The sequence below is a fragment of the Haplochromis burtoni genome, unplaced genomic scaffold (genome assembly GCF_018398535.1).
Source record: "Haplochromis burtoni strain Fernald_Lab_line unplaced genomic scaffold, NCSU_Asbu1 Contig_134, whole genome shotgun sequence".
NCBI classification, from domain to species: domain Eukaryota; kingdom Metazoa; phylum Chordata; class Actinopteri; order Cichliformes; family Cichlidae; genus Haplochromis; species Haplochromis burtoni.
This window is the reverse complement of record NW_024582495.1, coordinates 1,337,803-1,358,125: the sequence shown is the minus strand read 5'-3', so window position 1 is coordinate 1,358,125 and position 20,323 is coordinate 1,337,803. Positions and strand designations below refer to the sequence as shown.

Sequence of the window (20,323 nt, the reverse complement as noted above, 5' to 3'; positions counted from 1 at the left end):
CTTTTGTTTTGTTCTGTCTGGTTCTCACTGTTTGTCATCCCGCAGATCTTTGCGCAGGCTTTTATTAATCTGCAGGCTGGATGGCAACTCTCACTAGCACTCCCCAATGCCCCATTGTCATCTGGTTGTGTAAATATCCCTACTAAATTAAATTTTACCCTCTGCAATGGGAACAAATTGGAAAGACACATATACAAATCTAGGTATTGTATTTATACCCGTCAGTTGAAAATTGAGTGACATTTGAGTCGTGCATTAGTGCGGACACCCTCTACATTGTAATGACCACCCCTGTCTGTCCCTTGTTTTTTGAGCTATGTGAGGAGAATTCAGCAGTAGAGAAATGAATTCTTTGGATTAGAAGACCATGCTGACACACATACTGAAAGGCACACAAACAGAAACAAACTGTGTGCTGCAGTAGCTAGGCGCCCACTGAGAGGCATTATGCTAGCTGACAGTACGACAGGATGGCACAGAGAGACCCCCAAACATCTCGCCCACATAATGAGACAGGGCAGGAGCACTGGGGCTCCTTCATAAAGAGGAGGGGTGTTTATGTTGGGAGGAGCTATTGGAATGTGACAGTCCTGCGTGCATCCCACAGAGGACATTCTGGACCCCTCTGTCACTAAGTGTATCTGAAGGATGCCAGCTGCAGACAGAGGCTGACATACACAGATCAACTGGCTCATATCTGCCAGGCAGAATGAATTTATCACAAGACAGAGACAGACAACACAGCCCAACCATGAACATCAGATGGAAAAGGAACTTTAATTAAGTCTGTGTGTGTCTGTGGTGTGTATGTGACAGATAACAACCTCTGTTAGGCTTAAAAAAGGCTTGAGACAGAGATTCCACTTTGCACATATTTTTTTCCCCTTTTTCTCCCATATTCCCCTTTATGAACTCTGTAGCACTGCAATTCTATCCACTTTAAAAGTGCAGGCGCAGCACTTTACTCACCAAAGTCTATTACTGTAGAGCACAACTACTGCTGGAGGCCTGTTTGTAGGTACAGTATACACAGATATATAGCCATCTTCATTCTCATCAAGTATCACTTAGGGATACACCATGTTTTCAATGAGCTAATGCGGTGTAACAACGGCTTTCAAACAGTGCCGTCTTTAGAGTAACTTGTACATCTAGAAGGAGACGGTCACTGCCATAAAAAACCAGATGAATCTTCATCTGTAACACTGGCTCCTGTATTCATTCAGCCTCATAAAATCAGCAGGCGGGTAAATTTTAGTGCAAATCTCTTGATTCTAGATTCTCTGTCTTTTAGTATTCCTCTTTGTGGGTATCTTACTGATCACTGTATCTCGCCACAATGTCTGTGACTGGGCTTCCTTTTGGAAGAGCAAGGGAATGTGTGCACACAGAGATGAGGGAGACTCCAATCCAATCTCATTTAGGCAGGAGAGGGCAGAGTGCCACCAGGAACCTCCACTCAGTTACACCTGAGGGGCCTCAGCTATGGAAGGAGGATATGCAGCTTTGCATACAAATTGCTGCCGGGAGCCATTCTCCTGCCCACCTTACACAGGGGTACAGAAACGCTGGTGCCTGATTAACATGAAGGGTATCAACTCTGCTCTGCAAACATGTGTTAAAGCTTGTGATTTTCTCTTTGAGAATTGTATCCATCGCGTGGGCTCGGGTGTCTAGAAACATAGACATGGCATTCCATGACATTTTATGCGATCCATGTGTCATAAAGCTGACATAAAGGTTGACATACAGCTTACTTGACGATGGATTGGCTGTCATAAACATTGATGGCACTACATAACAAATGATCCTAAATTTTCATGGCACTGTTGTGACATTGAACAATGTCGTCTCTGCAATCGAATCCGGAGCTCATTTTCCAAGCACTGACCTAAATCTTAGTAATGTCACTTCGACCAACATGTTATGATTGAATGACTCTGTGATCGTACGCTATTTGTCATAAGAAGTCATTATACAGCGTAAATATCATAATCAAACTGTTATTTGGGAAGCCTGAGGAAATCAACATCTTTCGGTGCCTTTGGGATCCAATTCTGCAGCATAACTGTACATTATGTTTTACTTTAAGACAAAGACACAATAGTCTTTTTGTTTTTGAAAAGGAAAATCTCCTCTCTTTCAAATTGTGCAGCAACAGCCCTTTTGCTATTTTCCTTCAATAACCTTTTTGACATATGGTAATCAGTAAACACAAATCTATATTCTGTTGTGTCCCGAAACCTTTTCCAAATTGTTCTGAAATAATAGCCTTCTTTCGCTGAGAAAGATGACATTAGACATCTCAAAATAAGAAACTAAAGCAGTTTTTGTATGCCCTTCTTCTATTTGTTCATGTGCGTGTCTGTAAGCATGTGCATATGTGTATGTGTACTCACAGGACAGCCTAGAAACTTAGGGTGAGCCAAGGAGATTGGTAGATTGGTCCCATCCTCATCCGTATGCATGGCCAGGCATCCTCTAGAACTCTTTTGCTTTTAATGATAACTGGTCCCATGCATTGTTTACTAAGATGACAGGTCTATTTTCCTCTGATTTATAGCACTGTGGCATTCAAGGAGATACTGTACTTATTACTTTAAATGCAGTATGCAAAAACAAGTCAAAGAGACAGGCAGAGGGAGGAAGAAGGGAGGGTGTGGACATAAATTAAGGGTCATTGTTTCCCTTCTGCTCCAGACCGAGCAGCTGTTTGTTGAGGTCTAGACAGAGAGTTGAGAGCCGATCACCTTAGGAGGTCATTGCTGCGCTCAGCCCTGACTCACTTGGCTGCCAGGACTCTAGTGGAGGTGGTGGCATTGTCAAACTACCCTGTCAACAACATCTCTATATTTTTTGTTTGTGTATTTGGGCAAGTGGCCGGGCTTCCTCTCTGGATACTTACATAATAACAGAGGAGGGAAACTCCCTCTGGTGGTTGAACAACAGCCTCCCACTCTTTACTGTGATGCAACATGGATCCATCTAGCCCTGACCCTTTCCATCCCCACCTCTGCTACCAAGCAATAGGAAGGAGAGAGTTAAAGAGAAGGAGGTGGGATGTCATTGTTTTGACGGATTTAGTTACAGTAGCACAAAGATCAATTATTCAGCAGAGGCATGCATGGTTGCAGGATTAATGGTGCATGCAGCAGATAAATCAACCATTGGTCTCGAACCTTTCAGGGAGAGGGGAAACAGTACAAGACAAACATAGAAACGTGTTTGACGTTGGCATTTTATATCCATCCTTTAGTATTAGTAACCTTGAGATTTTAGGATAGAATGGGAACGGAGAACACATCCTGCCACAAATAACCGTCCAGATTTTAGGATATAATGTCAAAAAATTTCCACATTATATCATCCTCAATGCCGATTTGGCTCAGAAGGACAGAAGTGTCTCTCCGTCCTCAGACTGTGGAAGGATATGAAAAAGGAGGGCTGTAGTTTCTGTTGAGAGATTGAAACGCTGCTATATATTACAACCTCTGGAGACCTGTCGGCACTCCAACTTACCACCACCACCACCCCCACCACCATCCCCGTGTCTGTCTCTGTCTCTCTCTCTCTCGTTTTCACTTTGACTTTGCTCAGGGTCCTTTTCCCTTTCTGTTTTACTGTTACATTTCACATCACACCCCCTTTTTGTATTCATACAATGCATCTATCCATGTTCTTGTCTGGCTGGTTGTACTTGTATTTGTATATGTGTGCACACATCTCTCTACCTGATTGAATTTGCTACATTCAGACCCCCTCCTCCATCCTTGTCTGTTTTGGCTGCCAGGTTGTACCTGTCTGGTATTTCAGGTACGTTTTAGCCCATCTGAGTGTACCTATAATTCCCTTCCTCTATTTGTCTGCCTCCTTTATCTGTCTGTCTCTTTTATCTGTCTGCTCCCTAGCTGCTGCCCCAGCCCAATACAGCCCTCATGGCCTTTCTTCTCCTACAGTTGAAATCACATACCCTGGTCAGGCTTCTATCTTCAGACACTAAGCTTCACCCAGCCAGAATGTCAAATCATTTCAGTCTCAGTCATATTTTTTTCTCAACATAATTGTTACAGTGGGTCTCTCATTCTGGCCCTGCCACTATTTCAGATTTCTTCACTTTTTAGTTTTGTCCAGAGTGTTTCCAAGAGTTTGCATGAAGCCAAAGTTAACCATTGATGTCCAGATTAGAATTTCAGATAATTAAAAGCGGAGGGAATACGGATGCCTTTGGCCATATCAAAGGGCCTTCGCTCCGCAGAAAGACATTTTGCATATGAGCAATGGTGGAGGAGTGAATAAAGGAGGGAGGAAAAGGGGGAGGAAGTCAGGGAGCCATGCTAGAAGTGGGAGGATCAAAGGAGAGATGGTGGCAGAGTGCTGTCCCCTGCTGTGCAGCTCTGATAAAGACAGGTTAGCGCCACAGGTCTCCTCACTGAGAAGGAGCCAGGCACAAGGCCAGGGGAGATGCATGAACAAGCCAGCTTACAAACATCTCATAATAACTCAGGCAGAAGAAGCCCTCTGAATTAAAATGTCACTTTTCATTTGCTTTCCTTTCCCTCATTTTGGCTCACTGGCTGATTTTTTCCTTCGCTCTCATTCTCTTACGCACTCTCTCTTGTCTGCCTTACCTCACCCCCTTAACCAACCAGCTCCCCCACTCACCAGCCACACATAATATGGACCCCTTCCATTGCATTCCCCACTGTCTTCATCACAGGGCTGCCTTGGGGCTCGCAGGCCCTTCCATCTGCCTGCTGTGAATCTGCAGCTCTCCCTGTCTTTCTTTGCCTGTCTATCTGTCTGTTGTTGCAGTCCTCATTTCTCTGAATCTGAGCTCTCCCAACACACACACAGTCACATTTATGATCACTGGCAAAGTAAAAAAATTTGCCTATTAGATCAATTACTCACCGATTACTATTACACAAAATAAATGGAATGTTTTGTCAGTGTTAAATGTGCCTCACAATGTCAGTGTGGTTATCTTTTAGCTGATGGCTCTATAATATACTTTTGTTTTCAGTATGATGCTGTTGACCTTTATTTAAACCTGAAAGTGCCAAACTCAAGGGTATTTGCATTAGCAGAGAAACAACTTCATGTCAAGTGTTATTATTATCATTTCAAATTCAATTTGTTGGTTTATTATTACAATTCCAGGGGATCTAACACAGCGGATATAACATAGGAGGCAGCCTATACAGTCAGAACAAGATTGCTGCTGGTTTTATAGCACCTCAATGATCGATGTCATTACTGTCTTTGTTCTCGATCCTTTTAATCCTGCTGTTGAGTCTGGCTGTCCAAATTAGGTGTGCTGCCTTCTGCAGGGACTAAAGAGGGGTGAAGAGACTATAGTTGTAAAAGAAGCACACAGAAGCTGATGAAGGTGGTTTCTATGCTCTGAAGTAGACCACCATCTTACCCAGAGTGTAGGTAATGGAGGCGGCAGCTATCAATCTTTAATTGGGCACTGTGGGCCATAATAAAAACTTGTCAAAGTATGGTGGAACAACATGAGGGAGAATGAAAGAGACCTACTGAGTGATATGGAAGGCCAAAAAAACAACAAAAAACCCTGGTGAGCCTAGTGCGCTTTAATGCAGTGCATATTGGCAGGTGTCACTCTGCCTAATTTCACGCCTCCGTAAACCAGTGTGCACACAGACGATCGCCACTTCCAAGTCCCCTCACTTCCTCCCTCTAGCTAACCCCATCTCAGTCTCTGCGCTTTAATGTATAATTGGTTGCATTGGCGTGTTCCTCCTTCCACGTGAGAAACAGCTGTGGCTTGGCCCTTGCAGAACCTTTTGTCTCCCTGAAAGCTGGAGGTGCATGCCTGTATGCTCCATGTCAGGCAAAATGTGCAGCTTAAGCACTAAATAGGAGTCTGGTGACAGTTAAGGAAGCACACGGGCCCGTCCGTTCCATCTGTTACACCAGCGTCGTTTGATGTCGACTGATTTGCTTGTTCTTTTGCTTCTGTCATTTGTCCAGCCTGCTGGACTTTAGGCCAGTAGAGATGATGACAAGGGGTGAGCAGTTCAGCCAGCGGTGTGTGTACATATATGTGTGTGTTTGTATGTGACACAGTGGGACTTCCAGAGTTTGACAGGAGGACATCCTGTGGCATCAGAGACAGAAACGAGTTCTGATTCTCGATGCCCTCCTGCGACCCTGTGCTGCTCCACAAACCTCTCCTTCCATCCTCACCCTCTTACCCCCCAACTTTCCTTCCTTCTCGTCCTTTACCCGACCCCCCCATCACTGTTCTTCCCTACTCACCCTTTCTCGCCCCTCCTTCCTGTAGTCTGTGTTTGTGTTGGGAAGATTAAGCTGCTCTGACAAAGCTGTGTTTACAAATATGCAGGCAGAGAAACAGGCCAAGCGACGCTGAATAGGAATAGAATACAAATTGCTTTTTTATCTCTCTTAGGGCCAGGGCGAGAGAAAATGTGTTTGCGATTGTTGCTCCTCCGCCTGTGAAGGATAAAGCCTCAGTACTGGGTTTGGGCTCCCTGTTAGCATTCATTCTATCCTCTCCTCTCTCTGTCTCTCTCTCGGTGTCTCTCTCTGTCCTCCCACTCCCTTTCTTCCCCCCATGCTCTTTCTCCTCTTTGTCTACTCCACACACTCTGTCTCTTTCTCCCCGGCAAAAAGATTTTTTCTTGCTGTTTCCTTGGTAATCATATCTCCTCTTCTCTCCTTTCTTCTCTCCTCCCTAACTCTCTCATGCCTCCTTGATCTGTGCTCCTCTCTCCCCTACATGTGCACTAGTCCCTCTCCTCTCACCTCATTCCCTTAATAATTTTCTCCATTCCTCTCTCCCCCCTTCATGTTTTCATACACGCTGAATATTTTTCTCTGTCACTCACGCTCTCTGTCTTTCTCTCCATTCATCTATCCCCTTTTTTCTCCTTCACTCAGTAGGACTCGTGATTTACAGTCTGTCTCAGCTCTTCCTTGCTCACACCGGAGATATTAGAAATTTTGAGTGCCTATAGATCACAGCAGGGGGAGAAGGCGTGAGCCTCTGCTAATCAGCCCTAACAGAAGTGTGCAGCATTACAAATCTGGGCTCTCTCTTACAATCAGGCAGCACGTCTGGCTGGCATAACCCACAGCAGGGAATCAGAGGTCTGTGATGTCATCTTCAGCAGGTCTCCATTGTGTGTGCATTTAGGGGCAAACAGTGGGTTGGATGTTTGCTCTTATTAATGCAGAGGACACAGTCCCCTTTTCTATGCTGTGGTACTTTTATCCTTACCTCAGCTAACATAAGCGAAGGTTAATAGACGGTCACAGAGATTCAAACAATGCCATCTATGCTTAATAAGAGGCATCAGTCTCATACTGTGATTCTGCCATTAATTTGTTATTTAAATAAGGACATGTCAGCTTTTAAGGACATTGTTGAATTTGAGATCTGTTTTGCTTGTATGCTTGCTGCAGCTAAATCTTTACCTGTAATCTTCTTCAGCTTTTCCCTCAAAGTATATGTGAATATATATTCATGTTCTGGCTTAATATCTCTTTGGCCAGTCTCCAGCACATGCATTTGTGTTTGACTAAGCGCAATTGAGAGACAGGGTACGGGAAAGCCTTCTTAGACTCAGCTGTTTCCTACCCACTAAAAATGACAGCTAAAACGTGACCTCCAACCTCGTGTCTTTAAGCTGTGGCTTGATAACCTGGCTGCTGTATGCATTACTCCAGTTTTAATGGAATGAAGTGTCTGTCATCATTGAAAGGGCCAGGCATGTAATGCAAACAGTTCCTCATTAGTCTTTTTGCTTTGTGACGTTTTTTCATTTCTATTCAACACCGGCAATCTCGAGGTCAGCTCAAAGGTTAGAGTGATAAGAAAGTGGTGTCTTGAGATAATGACCAGTTTCCATTTACCTTTTCACCTTTTACACATATACTTAGTATCCATTTGTAACCTGCCATCCCCCACGTTTGTATAATTTGCTAACCTCACGCAGACTTCTAACTAAAGCTATTTTGCTTTGTTAAGATGTTCTGGGTTCAAACAGAGATTTTGAGGACAGACCATTAGCACTTCAAAAACAAAGACATTACTTGAGGTACAGTTATAATTTAATATGTAATAGATCTCCAAAGTAAGGCCTCTTTCTGGAGAAAAGTCAGCCTAAGGGAGCGAAAAGATATGAAAAAAGAAAAACCGTGGGGAGAAAAGTGGACAGAGAAAGTTTGTTACCCTTGCATATGTAGGCTTCTTCTTATATTGTGGCTAGTATAGAAACACAGTTTGACTTTTGAGAATCTGACAGAAGAGCTGCAAGGTTTACAGAGCTTTCTTTTGTTGACAGCCATCAATGAGTTGACTGCTGTCGTAGGCTGAGGTCAAGGCAAGACGTCAGTTGGCTCTTTGTGAAATGTAAAAAAAAAACAAAAAAAACTGCCCAGTATATTCACTTGTCCAGTCATTTCACCTCTTTTTGTGAAAAGGTTTTCAGCATTTCTGTTTGGCTTACTTTAAGTGAATTGGCCTTTATCCAGTGCTGCAATCAGAAAATATATAGCTACAGTAACAAAACTGATCAGGGTTTGTTTATTTGATGTGTTTATATGTATGTTCCTCCATCTGCAGCATGACCGTGTCAACTGAAATGCCACAGTACCGTAAGTGCAGACCTAAAGAGTTAAGTCATGGGCATTTACTACATCCCCCCTTTCTCTTTATATTGATATGTCAAGGCACTTGCCATCTAAAAGGCAAAACCAACAACTACCTATTTAAACACAAGCATGAATGTGAGTCTTTTACTGTAGATTTTATTTACTTAGCTACCTCTGTTATAAAGAATTTCCCTTGATGATTCTATAAGAAATATTTCCTTTGGCTGCATTTTTAAGGCTGGTCTGAATGTGTTCCACTAACACAAGCTGCATTTTCTTTATAACTGTACGTAGAACGCAACTGGGAAAAACTGTATTTTGCCTCCTGTACGGGCAGTGCAGGTGTAACTTGATATACTTGTGTCTTTGTGTGTTGGAATGTGGTGGCATGCCGTAGGGCCCATGCCACCCCTCCATCCCATTAGCTGAGCCCAGCCCCTGCCTGTCTCTGCTTTAACCTTGGCCAGCAGGCTGGAGGAGAGGGAAAGTAATTCTAACCTTAAAAACCTGCTGATTAAAGCTAGTTTGGTGGAATTCGATTCCACTTAATACCTTTGGCTGTGAGCCCAGCTGGCTAGCATTAGCATCAACAGACACAGTGTCTTCAGTCAGGGAGACAGACGTGCATGGGCATGAGCGTGAGCTTCCTCTCGCATGTGCGGAAACGTATCTATAAATCCTATATCCTCTCGTCTGTCTTTTTACCTCTGTATTCTTCTTCCCGTCTCTGATCCTACTATTATTTCTCCCCCAACTCGATATGTAATTCTTGTATTCCAACTTCACTGCCAAGGTTTTTCTCCGGAAAATGTCTTTCCTCGGTTTGGTCTTGAATTTCTAGTTTTCCTCAGCCTCAGGAATGAAGCTAGACAGAGTAAAGGTATTCAGTGTTGCAAGTGGTCAGGGGTTTCTCTCTAACTGCCTCAGTCCTGTTATTGTTTTTCTCTTGAACTTGATGTATAGCTGTGTTTACACGTCCAGCGTGGCTAATTAATTCTCCTCTTCGGGGCCTGTTTATCAACTGTTTGTGTTTATTTTACAATGAGTATGCTATTTTTAGAGACATTCATTTCCATAACATTTTTCCAGAGCATCATTTGTTTTGCTTTGTTGAGGAATTTAGGTTTGTTTTCCATTTTTCTCCTCAGCTCAGGCGCAGTCTGCCAATTCATTTTGTAGCTCGCTCAGTTTTGACTGATTTAGAAGCAGCAGCTGGTCTAGTGGAGAAGACTGGAGAGATAAATCTAAGCCTCTTTTGATTTATTATGTATAATGTCTCATCAGCCGTTGCTAAGGTCTTCAGATGCACTGAAGAATTATACCGTTACATCTTTACAAGTTGTGGCTTATTTAAAGGCGTATAAAGAAGAAAAACCTAATAAAGAAAACATAGCAGGGATAAAAAACCACTGCCATAGTGCCAGTGCCATACCAGAGCTCTGCATTTTCCCGCTCTCATTTCTTTACAGGCATCTACTGTGTATTATGGGCATTCTGGGCATAGTGCCACCTTACCAGACACTATAGATAATTTGATTCCCACTGAACGATTGGGAGAGAGCAGAGCGGGGAGGCTGACTGTAAAGAAAGCAGGTGAAATGCAGAGCATTACGGTATCAGTCGAAAATGAGCTCATCCTCTAAACTGGAAGTGGCACTTTTCAGCCCTAAGTCATCTAATCACATCTGTATAGAGCCAGAAATCGTTGGTTGATCAATAGTCATCATGGATGCTGTCAATGGCCAGGGTAGTTTGAATTTTGCATGGTCCATGAATCTCTATTGAGTATGGATTTTGTGTTCCCTCCATGGATGGGGTTGTATAGTACTGCCTGATTGGCTGCAGTGTGAGCTCTATTTATGCTGTTGTGCCCCAGGCTGAATCACCTGCCCCAGGCATCCATATGAACAGACATATGCAAACATGCACACAAACAGAAGTACACACACACAAAATGATACATTCCCGCTAATGAAGCAGTGAGCCAGAAGTGGCTTCACTAGGTGGATATCCATGTCAACAACTGTTTAATAGTGCAAAGCAAGTCATTCAATACAGCCAGGCCTAAAAAAAATTACACAAAATCCAACAGTAGGTTATGCTCATCCGGAGCAATGATAGAGTATGTGCGAACAAATGGTGAGAAGGAAATATTAGAGGATACATGAGTCTTACATAAAAAGATAGAACAATTCTACTTGAAAGAGTTGGCCTGACGTGATAAAAGGGAGCTGGATGGAGGGAAGAAATCATAAACAGCAGGGTTTTCTTTTACAAAATTGCCAGGCAAGTTATCCATGTACGTGCACATTCCTGTGTGCCACTAAGTGAATGTGTATGCATGTGCGCTCTTCACAGTGGGACTAACAATCCCACAGAAAGACAAATGTGTGGCAGCTTCTGACAGTAACACGTTTGCATCACGGCAGGAAAACAGCAAATTGCCAACATAAATAAGGTGCCACGCTCTGATTAGGACTGTCTTCACACATCATTATGGTCTAATGAGAGAGTTTCCCCTCTCTCTCAGTCTCTTTATAGCTGCATGTCTGCTTGCCGTATTGCCTTCACAGACTTTGCATTTTACTAGCTCCTCTCTTGCTGCGCTTGACACCTGTCAGACATGATGGATGAATGTAAGTGAGGTGTCGCTAGGGCAACAGGCAGGCCAGGGGCAGTGGTGGCCTCCAGAGGCAAGACAGGTAGCCAGTGGTGGCTCTGCTTTTATATCTGAAGGCTTTATTTAAGACAAACTGTCTGGCCTGATTGCCCCGTGTGAACTGCGGTCCTGCCCTACTTCAGATGACACCCCAATTGGGAGGGGTTTTAGGGGGCGAGGGGGTCGACGGGTGTTTGGGGAGGGGTTCAGTCCTATAATACCCTCTCATTGGGTCATGCCAGCATTTCATTGCCTTGGCCGCTTGCTTGAGTGACAACACCAAATGAATTTGCTGCATCAGTGTCTGACTTTGGAGGACACACGTCGCTGTAACTCTTTTTTCTTGCTGTCCGCAGTGACAGCACATGAATACATTATGGACACACTACTTGTGAATTCTTCTATAAACTGCTCTGTGTCATTCTTCCGCTGTGCCTCATATTCGCACACGACGCCACACTAATAATACATCCACATTTGCGTGGCCGTGTTTGTGAGCACGTATGCAATTATGTGGGGGGGGGGGGTTCGATGTTTTTGTATCAGTGTGCAAACGCTCTTCAAAATTACACATTGGGAAACTTTACTTTTTATGCGAGGACGTGTGTGTATGTGTCTATAATTATGGTTTAATTGCTTGCCCTGCGATGTGCTGTCATCTGTCACAGCTCAAAGACAGCAAATAATGGTTCTGCTGCCATCACTTTGTCACCCAGACACTCAGCATGCAGAAAGCAGCAGAAACACCAGTAACTGATATGCGTCTTGAATTACTGATAAGCGCTCAAGTATGATGAGCTTTGTGTGTATGGGCGTGCTCGTGCTCTCAACATTTTCTTGGTATGCCTTTGTATCGGGGTCTGTTGTGATTTCTTCTGTAAGTATGCATAAAGCTGTGTGCATGAGTGTCAAAGCCTGTGGTGTGTGAAAATGTATGATTCTGAGTGGGTGTCGTTTTGTGCTTGAGAACTCAATGTCTAATTTTGTGAGTTTGTGTGTGTGTGCAAATGTGTGTGTTTGTAAGAGTGAATTGGTGTTTATGTTACAGTAGAGTAAGGGTTCGCAGGCTTATGGATGTGTGTGTGTGGGAAAATGTGTTTGATGCCTTGTGTATATCGGCAATGACAGGTGCAACAGTTGTGTTATGCTTTAAGCTGCTTGTTTGTCTGGCACGCTGCTTTGTGTGGTTGAGAAATGGAGTAAACAGAGGGAAAGGAAAGCAGCCTGGGGGCTAATTTATTCACTCCCCAGTCGCCCTAGTCACAGAGGCCTGTTGCACCGGCCCACCTGTCAATCCAGAGGAGCATGCCATACCGTTATACCATCCAACTGTACACTGCCACACCACACTCTCAGTGGGCCAAGCGCTTTAGGCTATAGCAGTATTAACCATGATATATTAATAAACGCTCTGTAATCAGAATGAACAAGACAGCAAGTTTTGGTTTTTTTTGAGCGACATCCAGAAGTTTGCAATTTTCTGTGTGCTCTGAAAGTGCAAAGTCGTATCAGTGCTGGCACTGAAATTTAAAGTCAAGCGTTACACAGACAGAAAGTTGGCATTTCTGTTTGTAAGCACCTTTCACAGAACTTTCAACACATGACTGTAGTGAAATGCATAAACAGTTTAATGCCATATAGACCAGTGTCCTTTGTTGCATCACTAATCTCTTGAAAAGGGTCCAAAGTAGAGTTTGTGACATAAATGCTCACGAAACTGCACAGGAGAAATGTGCGAGACGATAGCTGTTGTAGTCGACTGTAGTAATGTGATGTTCAGTTCACTGTGGGTGTGGGAGGAAGTGTCTGCCCATTGCCAGCGTAGAGTAATGGATGGCAGAGCTATGGGAGTGGGAGGAGGCATACATCCTTTTTCAGACAGCTGTAATGGATGAGAGTACAGCAAAAAATAAGAACAGGAGGCAGTCTGCATGCATTCACCCTCTCAAACTCTCACATGCAGAGTTCAGTAGTATTGAAATGAGTTCACAAAAGATGTGAATGGAACAATGGAACACCTGGTGAAACAGTCAAGGCTAATTTGACTCTTGTTAATTGGTCATAAGACTCCTATGGGTGAACATTCTGGATATACGCAGCCTCACACATGAGTTTGTACTTGTGTGTGATGTATTTGTGTTTTAACTGTGTAATGTGCCTTTTTTTTAATCCATTTGCCCAGTCTGTGTTGCTGTACAGTGCTCGCTGTAATTAACAAGGCAGTTTGATGTTGGCAAGCTACTTTCTATATATACAGGCAAACTTCTTCTGTAGGCCATGCATAGTTAACCAGGTTAAAGAAGACAAACACATAGCACACTTCAAGGTGCCTATTTATCATTAAATAATGTAGTCCTCTTTCTGCCCATTCACAGCTCCCCAGGAAACCTCCCTTTACTTACTCAACAAGTGTTGAATGATGATGCTGTACCTTCCTGTGAACATGTGCATATGTGCATGTGCACTTTGACTAACAGTGTATGTATCACCACAGCTGGTAGCTCTCCTAATTTCTCATCAAACATTTATACCAAAGAGGACTTGGATGAAGCTCAGCCCTCTCAGCCTTCTCCTCTGCCTTATTCCTCTGGGAACCAGGCTTCATGTCTAAAGAACAATCCATTTTACCCTTGCCTTTTCTAAATATTGTATCACACAAAATCACAGCCTGTGTCCTAGCTGGTGAGGGTTATGGAAGGAAAGAGTTTTGTAGACTTTTTTGTTGCTGCTGTAAACAAGCAAAAGCCCTGCCATCCCTTTAGGTCACCTGGGAGCCACGGCCATGAGTCTCCCAGAGAAGGATTGGGAAGGAGTGGGGATGGAAGGAGGTTAAGTGCTGCCTTGCTGCTGTTCCTCAGTGCGTGGTGCTTCGTTGCGTTTGCCTCTGCTGCCGGCTGGTAAAAAATGTCTCTTGGCCCCTCCGCCAGATATCAGGATGCGTTATCAGCCCCGCCTAGCTCTTTTCACTGTAACGAGCCCCCAGGCACAGTATTATCTGTTTACGATAAGGATATTAATAACACTGTGCTTTAGTTATGTGCAGGGTTGCCCCACGGGGTGATGGGGGGGTTGAAGTAAGAAGCACCTGAATCATTCTGTCAAAGGTACTTTCCAAGGAGGGCAGGATATAAGTGGAAGAGAGGGAGAGGGAACCGGGGGAGAAGTCATATGGTTATGTAGGGACAGTGATGAAATGCTGGTTAACCCATCCAGTTTCTCCCATCAGCTCACTGTCTTTGTTTTCAAGAACAATAGCTTGGCCATCTGCCAGCAGGTCCTTGTGGGAGTTATCATACGGAGAGAAGAGGTCAGGGTTTCAAAGGTCACAGCTGCCATGGTTAGCTGAGAGGTCGGTCTATTTCCTGGACTTTACTGTTGTGTAATGTGCTCTTTTTGTCTCCCTTTTCTGTCTTTCTCTGCTATCTCACTTCTGTCCAGTGTCTATATGGCTGCTACGTCCACTCCTCCATCATCCCCACCTTCCACCGTAGGTGCTACTGGCTTCTCCAGGTAAGAACTCCCCTTTGCCTCTTTTACAGTTCACCACGCTTTAGTTTACTGAAGACTCTAACTGCCAATTCACAAGAACTTGAATGAGTTGCGTGATATCACTTTCTATTTAACCGGAGCATTTTCTCGTGACAGCCAGCAGGGACACATCAACCTATCCCTCCACTACCCCCTCTCGGCCTTCTCTTTTCTCTTCCCAGCTTCCATTTTCCTTATCTTTCCCAGTCATTCAGTTTTCTGATGCCATTGCCCATACACGCCGTCCAGCACGGCCGGTATCTCAGTCAGCTAAAAGCTTTGCCATCTCCCCTGTCTAACAGCTGCAGTGATGGGCAGTAAAAGCATGATGGAAGAGGTTCCCTGTACAGTATAGTGTGCTTATTGTGGGTCGTCAAGTCTGCAGGCTGAGAGTGGTTGTAAATAGTAGTCCTTTGATCACCTACCCAATACGTCTCATCATTCTCGTTTAGCATGGCAGCTATTATTGTTGGAAGGTGTCTGATACAGCCATTCACACACCAACGCACACACACACACTGTTTTAAGGGAGCATAAAGCATACACACAGAGGAAAGGAGGTTGTGGAGACTGTGTCTGTTTGTCTGTCTGTCTATCGATCAATCCATCTCTGTGTACAAGAAGAAAAAAACATCTGTGGGATAAATATACTTTGGCTAATGTGCCTCAGTTTAAATTTAAATGTGTGTACTGACTAGACTGAGAAAACATCATCACGTGCCATCGAGCCAATATCCCTTCCTCCCACAAACCTTACAACCATCCCTCCCCTCCCACATAAAATGACTGATAGTAAAACAGGAGAGCAGACCAGTGGGGGCAAAAGACAAAAGAGGAAAAACTAGGCTGAAAAATTGCTTAAATACTCTGGGAACGCTTAAAATAATTTGAGCGTTCCCACAGTAAATAAAAGCGTTCACACAAAAACTGTTTGTTTTTCTATTGCTTTATGTTGGCAGTGTGTGTGACAGATGGAAATAATTACTCTAGCAGATAAAAACATGACTCCACCTTCCTATTGGGATTTGAGCAAGCAAACCCACTTTGGTTGACTTCAGCCTAAATAATCTGGTGTTCATCGGATTACTTGCGGTGACAACCACATACTGGAAGTCTTTCATATCGCACGCAATAACCCTCTCTGTTCTCTCACGATAACAGTTTATTTTACCCTGCACTGTCCCTCACGAGACAAAATGAACATTAAGCAACTTTATTGAACTGCTCTGGCCTCTACTACCTCATCCATTGCACGGTGGTATGAGCAGCACCTTTTAAGGAAATCTTCAAGAAATCTTCAAATATTTTCTCTTACAGCTTTTTTTCAAACGTTTTGCTACATTTCGTGAAACATTGATTAAAGTTCTGCACACTGAACATCAAAAACAGCTCAAAAATGCAGCAAATCACTGTAGTTATTTCACAAAAAGCTGTAACTCACCCAAGATGTTTAACTCAAAGCGTCAAGATGAAGTTATTGTGTCAATGAATAAGTCGTTGCCAGCAAAACGAGAGCTTCTTTTTTTCAATTGTGCAAAAACAGTGTGGTCAAAATGTTTAGCTATCTCATTAGAATGACTGGAATTTTTTTGCTCATCTTATAATGTCACTGACATTGAAAGCCTACTGCACCAGTCTATTATTATTCTCATGATAACTGGCTGCTTTTGTGTCAGAGTGAATACTCTTCAGATGTTGATTTCAAGAGCACAAGGTTTTACATTCTACTTTGTGAACCAAGAGAGCACTTACATTTGCATATAATGTGAAGAAAAACAGTTTTCTTTTCCCACAACAGCCACACAAGACAGACCGGTGCAGTAAACATGCACTGCAGATTATCGATACCCAAAAACTAATAAAAAAGTAAAATAATTATGGGAAGAGTAGACGTCCTGTCATGCCCATCTCATTCACCTCCCACCAAATGCGGTGCCTTGCAGTGGATCAGAAGAAGTGCTGTGTGTATGTGTATTTCACCTTCCTATATTGTGTTTTCTTGTCTTCGCTACACTCTCACACATCCTTATTCCTCTTCCACTTCCACGGCAGCCCCAACAGTGTTCACAAATTGTTGTAACTCTGTTGTGCTCAAGCACTATAAATACAGTATGTTTTACAATACTCATACTAATGACTTGCTCCTGTGTACTCAGCAGAATTTGACATTTAGAGTGGCTATTCTGCATGTGATGAGCTACACAATGAAATAATATTAGCATATTTAGGGGATGGCCTCATGATGGACCCCACCTCTCGCCCACACTCTGCTGGGATAGACGCCAACGGTCACTTATGAATTTATTATATTTCCATATGCATATGCGAGTAGTTACTGGCTGTTGGTATGCTTTTTTCATTTGTGTAATGGCTGAGATCCCCCTTTGGCCATTTTAGTTTAAGTGATTGGGGACAAAACCCACAGTCCTTGTTCTATGCAAAAATACTTTAATATCAAAACAACAGAATCAAATCATCCAAACCTACATTGTTTTTGGTCTTAAATCACCTTTGTGTGGTTCTACTGTTTCCCTTGTGTAGTGGAGGGATAGTAAGAGGGGATTTCATACTGAAGACTGTATAACTTTGGAAGACACCACTTGATTTGACTAATTCAGACTGCTGAATCTTCAGATTTTGTTCAGCTGAATTTCAGAATGAATATTAGCACCGAAGGAGAACTGTGGATTTCATCTTCCATCACTGACAAGGAAATGCAGTAGTAAGGAATCTCTGTGGGGCCAGTTTAGAGAGGAAGAATTTTTCAGTGATGACAACGCCCTTAACTTACATATGGGTATAATGGCATTGTTTTCAGACAGGCCTAGAATGTGAACATGCTCTTTTTTCTATCCTCTCTAGCCGAAGTCAATTTCAGAGCTAGAGGAGCATGACTCGAGGATGAAAAATAGCCACATTTCCAGGGAAAGTCAGGGGAAAGTTGCGCTTGACACATACACAACACAAGGACACATGCAGACTTTCAGAAACATGTACACACCGAACTGAAAGTGAATAACACAGAGCTGAGGTCAAACTGGGTCACTCGCTTTTCAAAACTGCAACCTTCATTTTAAACCTCGCTTTCTGCCAGCTACAAGATAGACGCACATAATCACTCATGAAATTTTGAGAAGTTCACTGACTCTGCCTTTCTTTCCTTTAACTGTAGAGCATCAGTTAAGAACAACTGGTTAGTGAATCCTTGGCCCCCATCTCTTACACTGCTCAGCAGTTCTTGTTACACCCACGGCTCGAGCTGCGTGTGTGCAGCTAACACATCCACTTGTTCAAAGGAAAAAGCACCTTCTGCTGCCGGATAAAAAGCATTTATTTACAAACGTGCATTTTCTTTGGCACTAAGCATTTCTGGAACCCCAGATTTACATCTCTTTTCAGGCAGTTTATTGCAGACCATCTGGGCTGACAAGAAACCACAGTCACAGTGATACAGTGATACCAGAGGTAAAGGATTACACTTCAGGCCATATCTCTGCAGATGCAGATAGACCTTCAGCACCTCTGTCTTTTCTTGCCACTTTCATTCAGACAACTGACAGTCAGCCTGGTTACAGTCTCTTTCGTATTCTCTTTCTCTCTTTTTCCACCTTCCTCTAGTCTCTGAACTCTCTGTCCCTGACTCCCTGTGTACCATTTGCTGTGTCCATATGAGATTTGCAGGCAGTAGTCTGTCAACAGCAGAGCAGCAAGGAGACTGGAGCTCCCAGAGCGGCAACAGGGAAAGGTCACCAGTGAGTGAAAAATGTAAATATTCAGCCATCCAGCAGCCACAGTCACGGAGAGACAGGGATGAAAATAACTCCTATTACACACCACCGACAGGGAGGGAACACAGAGGACAGAGAGGGTAGAGACTGACTGTGAATGAGAGAGTGAGATGGACACAACTTTTAAAAAGTTGAGCTGAAAAAAAAACACACTGCAGGGCGAGTTGGAGAAAAAGATGCATTTAAAGATTTTAAGGAAGAAAAAAACTATAGTAGTATAGAGCGAAAGAGGACAGTGTGTCAGTATTTTTGGATATGTGTGTAACAGTGCAAGAAATCCAGAAGGCGAGAAATGAGAATGACAGACGGAGTGAGGTTAGTGAAAGGTGTTTTAGGTAGGGGGTGGGGGGGGTTAACCAGTGGGTGTGTGCCTCTTTATCCACTCTTTATCCACTCTTTATTGAGTCAAAGCCTGGGTAATGAGACAGGGGACAGGAATAAAGACCTGCGAGGGGGGTCTTCTCTTATTCCATTCATTTTCATTTGTTCTTTTCACCTCTCACTCTCAATCTGCTCATTCCTGCCACACTACCTCCACCTCTCTATGGCATTAGACCACTTAAGAATGTCTGGCCCATCCCCGCAAATGGCTGAGACTGAAGGAAAGTACCACCACAGTTATCTGGGGTTGCAAACAATGAATCCAAATTGCTGCTGAGACAGATAGCTGCTCAGAGCGGACTGTGTGGTTTTTTTACTCCGAAAAAAGTTCCCATTTCAGTGGATTTGTTAAAAAAAAGAAATAATATTAAAACTGGGCTCTGTGTGATACCGTGGTGTGTTTTCAACATTGCTAACAAAAAATAGGCGCACAATTCTCCATAAATATCCTGGGAATGTCTGGCCCCTCTTTAAATGCTGTTAGTTTTTCACAAAAGTGTGCATAATTAGATAATTAGATACACCTTACACAGAGTCTTTCTAGGTACAACGTGTCATGGCACACACATACACACACTCAGTAACACAAAGGATCTTGCCTGTCCTGGTGGCACTGATTGATTCTATTGCTCCGTGTCCCCTTCTCTTGTTTAGTGCTAATCGAATGTAATTCCCTGCTTGTGCCTCTCCATCAAATCAGACAGTGGAGTTTGTGCTGGCCGGCGGGGGCACAGAGGTGGGGATAATTATGATATTAATACGGAGGGGGTCTGAGGGGAAACTTCATTTGTCCCGCTGCCTGCCACGAACACAGAGAGGGGTCAATAGCCTCTCCCGCTTTTCCTACTTTAAAGAGGAGGAGAGAGGAATGAGATAATGAAATGACTAGTAAGGCAGGAGGGAATGCTGACGACCTTGTTTCTTCACAGCTATCACTTTCTCTCTCTTACCTTCCTCAGCTTAGGCCACTCTGCTGTAGTCTCTGTCTCACATGAATACATTATTAATATCATCATTCACTGCAGTTACATTTTTCTTATTACATTAGTCCTTCAGAGTATAATGACTTTGGAACCACTTGAATTAGTGTTATGTAGGAAAATGAGTTGTCACTGTTGTCCCTGTGATCATTCCAGCACTATTAGAAAGTATTTCAGGTATTTTAATTTATGTAATAATTCAAAGGTTACCTAATTGGACAGGCAGAGTGATAACTTTGTGATTAAAGAGAACTCTTAGCGATGTAGGCTCTGTGGTGCTGTCCATGGTGCTGAATCCTACCCTCTTCTTCTTTTAATCTTTTCTAACTGTTCAACACATCAGA

The 20,323-nt window shown here is 43.3% G+C and overlaps 1 protein-coding gene across 8 annotated transcripts in view; it reads left to right on the top strand.

The window, feature by feature from the left end:
* The window catches only part of camta1a (calmodulin binding transcription activator 1a), a 281,386-nt gene that overhangs the window by 200,334 nt on the left and 60,729 nt on the right, over nt 1–20,323 (top strand). For all 8 annotated transcript variants that reach the window (XM_014336280.2, XM_005930734.3, XM_042224288.1 and 5 more), the window contains one exon: nt 14,741–14,812. In XM_014336280.2, coding sequence (XP_014191766.1) covers nt 14,741–14,812 — 72 coding nt within the window. The remainder of the gene's footprint in view (nt 1–14,740; nt 14,813–20,323) is intronic.